This window comes from Etheostoma cragini, chromosome 7 (assembly GCF_013103735.1).
Source record: "Etheostoma cragini isolate CJK2018 chromosome 7, CSU_Ecrag_1.0, whole genome shotgun sequence".
Lineage (NCBI taxonomy): Eukaryota > Metazoa > Chordata > Actinopteri > Perciformes > Percidae > Etheostoma > Etheostoma cragini.
This window is the reverse complement of record NC_048413.1, coordinates 27453174-27453966: the sequence shown is the minus strand read 5'-3', so window position 1 is coordinate 27453966 and position 793 is coordinate 27453174. Positions and strand designations below refer to the sequence as shown.

General features: G+C 45.9%; 1 protein-coding gene across 1 annotated transcript in view; it reads right to left on the bottom strand.

The window, feature by feature from the left end:
- Positions 1-257: 257 nt before the first annotated feature.
- Positions 258-793, bottom strand: part of LOC117948301 (metabotropic glutamate receptor 6-like) — a 16548-nt gene continuing 16012 nt past the window's right edge. The window contains exon 12 of the mRNA XM_034877888.1: positions 258-529. Coding sequence (XP_034733779.1) covers positions 279-529 — 251 coding nt within the window. The 3' untranslated portion in view covers positions 258-278. The remainder of the gene's footprint in view (positions 530-793) is intronic.

Here is a 793-nt window from a genome sequence, read left to right as displayed (position 1 = left end):
GTGTCGGGGTCTTGTGTCCTCCCCGGTCCTGTGTCCCCCTGACTGTCTGTATGTCCTGCTTCCTGTTTTATTTTGAAGTCTAGTTTTTGTCTCGTTCTGTCTTTAGTTCTACTTCCTGTGTCTTCCCGCTCTTGTGATTCCCTGATGTTTTCCACCTGCCTCTTGTTACCTCGTTACCTCAATTTAATTAACTGAATGTCTTTACTCTGGTTTTACATGTGTGTCGGTGTGTACTGTTGTGCGTTTCAGTACCTGTAATTTGTAGCGTTACTGCAGTATTACTGCGATCTGTCAGGTTCAATCCTCGACTCTCCGTTCTGTTTGTCATTCGATTTTTGAGACACTCTGGCAGCTTTGGCAACAGACTGCAACACAACAGGCAACGCAACATCCATCAGAACAGGCAACACAGCATCCATCAGAACAGGCAACACAACATCCATCAGAACAGGCAACGCAACATCCATCAGAACAGGCAACACAACATCCATCAGAATACGCAACGCAACATCCATCAGAACAGGCAACACAGCATGCATCAGAACAAGCAACACAACATCCATCAGAACAGACAACACGACATCCAACAGAATACGCAACACAACATCCATCAGAACAGGCAACGCAACATCCATCAGAACAGGCAACGCAACATCCATCAGAACAGACAACACGACATCCAACAGAATACGCAACACAACATCCATCAGAACAAGCAACACAACAGCCATCAGAACAAGCAACACAACATCCATCAGAACAGGCAACGCAACATCCATCAGAACAGGCAACA